This window comes from Cnephaeus nilssonii, assembly GCF_951640355.1.
Source record: "Cnephaeus nilssonii genome assembly, chromosome: X".
Taxonomy (NCBI): Eukaryota; Metazoa; Chordata; class Mammalia; order Chiroptera; family Vespertilionidae; genus Cnephaeus; species Cnephaeus nilssonii.
In genome coordinates, this window is record NC_137071.1 from 34,169,837 (window position 1) to 34,171,873 (window position 2,037).

At 36.3% G+C, this 2,037-nt stretch overlaps 1 protein-coding gene across 1 annotated transcript; it reads right to left on the minus strand.

Annotated features, from left to right (window-relative positions):
* Nucleotides 1-777: 777 nt before the first annotated feature.
* LOC307096288 (putative P2Y purinoceptor 10) lies at nt 778-1,794 on the minus strand (the record flags this gene model as incomplete). The annotated part of the gene is made up of 1 exon (XM_079765863.1): nt 778-1,794. One exon carries the CDS (start codon nt 1,792-1,794, stop codon nt 778-780), a length of 1,017 nt encoding a protein of 338 aa, XP_079621989.1.
* Nucleotides 1,795-2,037: the final 243 nt, after the last annotated feature.

Sequence of the window (2,037 nt, forward strand, 5' to 3'; positions counted from 1 at the left end):
CAATATATAAAAGCATGTATCACATCACACATACTCAAGCAAAGAACTTTCACTGCAAACCCTGAAACTCTGAACTTTGTATAATATGTTAGAACACAAGTTTATTTTGTGTTTAACTTGTATGTGTTCTGTGTGAATGTCTTGATATTTTTGAGATATTTGGTATTTATCTGAATTGTTTCTTTCTCCAAGAGGAAAAAGTAAAAGTCTCATAGACATTTTAAATTATAAAAGTATCAATTCTCATAACTTCTATTAATATAAACCTGTCCTTTTTAGCCTACATTACTTAAGTAGTGTGTTATTTTCTAAATAAAGCTAGGATCATATTGTTTTCATGTACATTTTAAAACATTTCAAAATTCACCTATATCTACCTATTTTCAATTTACATTTTATTGTTGGGTATGTGTGTTATTTTTTTCTTGTTTGTTTTTTGTAGGAGAAGGTGTAAAGACTACACCCATTGCTGGGGAACAGTTGGGCAATTCATTCAGTTGCTTATTACTTTCTGTAAAGAAAAATGTTTTAAAAAGAAAAATGTTTTCTTGTGTGCTCCACAGAAAAATTTGTTTCCATTTGGACAGAACATATAGGCATAAGTAGCTCCCTCAAAAGAGTAATTTTGAGAATAAAGGAAAGGGGGGGGCGTGTTTTGTTAAAGCAGTCAACAACATTTTAGAAAAAAAATATTCAAGGTGACATAGCTAAACTGACAGAGCATATAGATCATTCTTGCTAATTGTTTGATTATGTTGTCTTGGAATCATCCAAAAATTAGAGGGAGATAATTTGAAGATCTTCCTTCTTGTGATGAATCTCCAAAACATTTTCATTGCATCTCACACATGATTGAAAAACCAGGCCACCATGTTCTGAAAATCTATCACGAAATTCTGAGGTCATAAAATAATATACAACTGGATCAAGACAGCAATTCAGATTTGCAAGACACAAGGAAATTATATGGAAACATAGAATACTCTTAATAAAGGAGCAGTTTGAAAAGACATGTTGCTTCACCATCATAAAAAGTGGAAAGTTGAGGTGGTAAGGGGCAAAACACACAATGAACACCACTGCACACATCAGGACCATCAACAAAGCTTTTTTTCTCTCTTTGGTATTCTGAGGAGGAACTTGGAATTCCCGTAAAGATTTTCTGGTTTTCCAAGTACAATAAGTAATAATCATAACAGGTAATATAAAACCTCCAAGTTCAGCTACAGTTACCATGCCAATGGAAGAAGCCATGCTAATGTGTTGAAGCCCTAAATCAGCAAAGCAGAATTCAGTATTGTTGGCTAAGCCAGTACCTCTCAGAATTGGAAGTGGCAAACAGGCAGTGCCCACGATGACCCAGATGACAGCACTGATGTCCACATCATACCTACGCTTCCAGACTCTGGCCCTGAAGGGCTTGAGGAGAAAGAAGCACCTCTGAAGGCTGATGCAGGTCAGGAAGCAAATGCTGGCGTACATGTTGAGATATTTCAGGTAGAAGCACAGCAGGCAAAGGGTCCTCTGGAAAGGCCACTGGTGGCTGATGTAGTAGTAAATCCGGAGGGGTAAGGAGAGCACATGAGCAAGGTCAGCCACAGAGAGGTTGATCATGAAAATGATGGCTTTATTTTTCTTGCTGATGAAGCGGCACAGAACCCACAAGGCTGCACTGTTAACCAGAAGACCAGGGATGAATATGAGGATGTAGGTGGTTGCATACAGGGTATCTTGAAATGGTATTTGAAGATCAGTGCACTTTGCTCTTGTGCTGTTTGTGCTGTTACCTCCCATCTTGAGGCTTTATGTTCCTTCCTTAAGGAAAGCATCAGATGATTTCTGCCCAAAATAGAGTAAAAATAGCATCAAAGGCATGTCAGTTTATATTTGGGTATACAAATATATTTGTTTCCTACTAAAGAAGTATTCAAGTGTGAACTTTCATAAATTTAGAAGATCTTTTCTACGTAAACTAAAAATAGCGTGCCACTCTATAAATGGATAAGTATTTTGGAATATATTTGCAGTAATCAATAG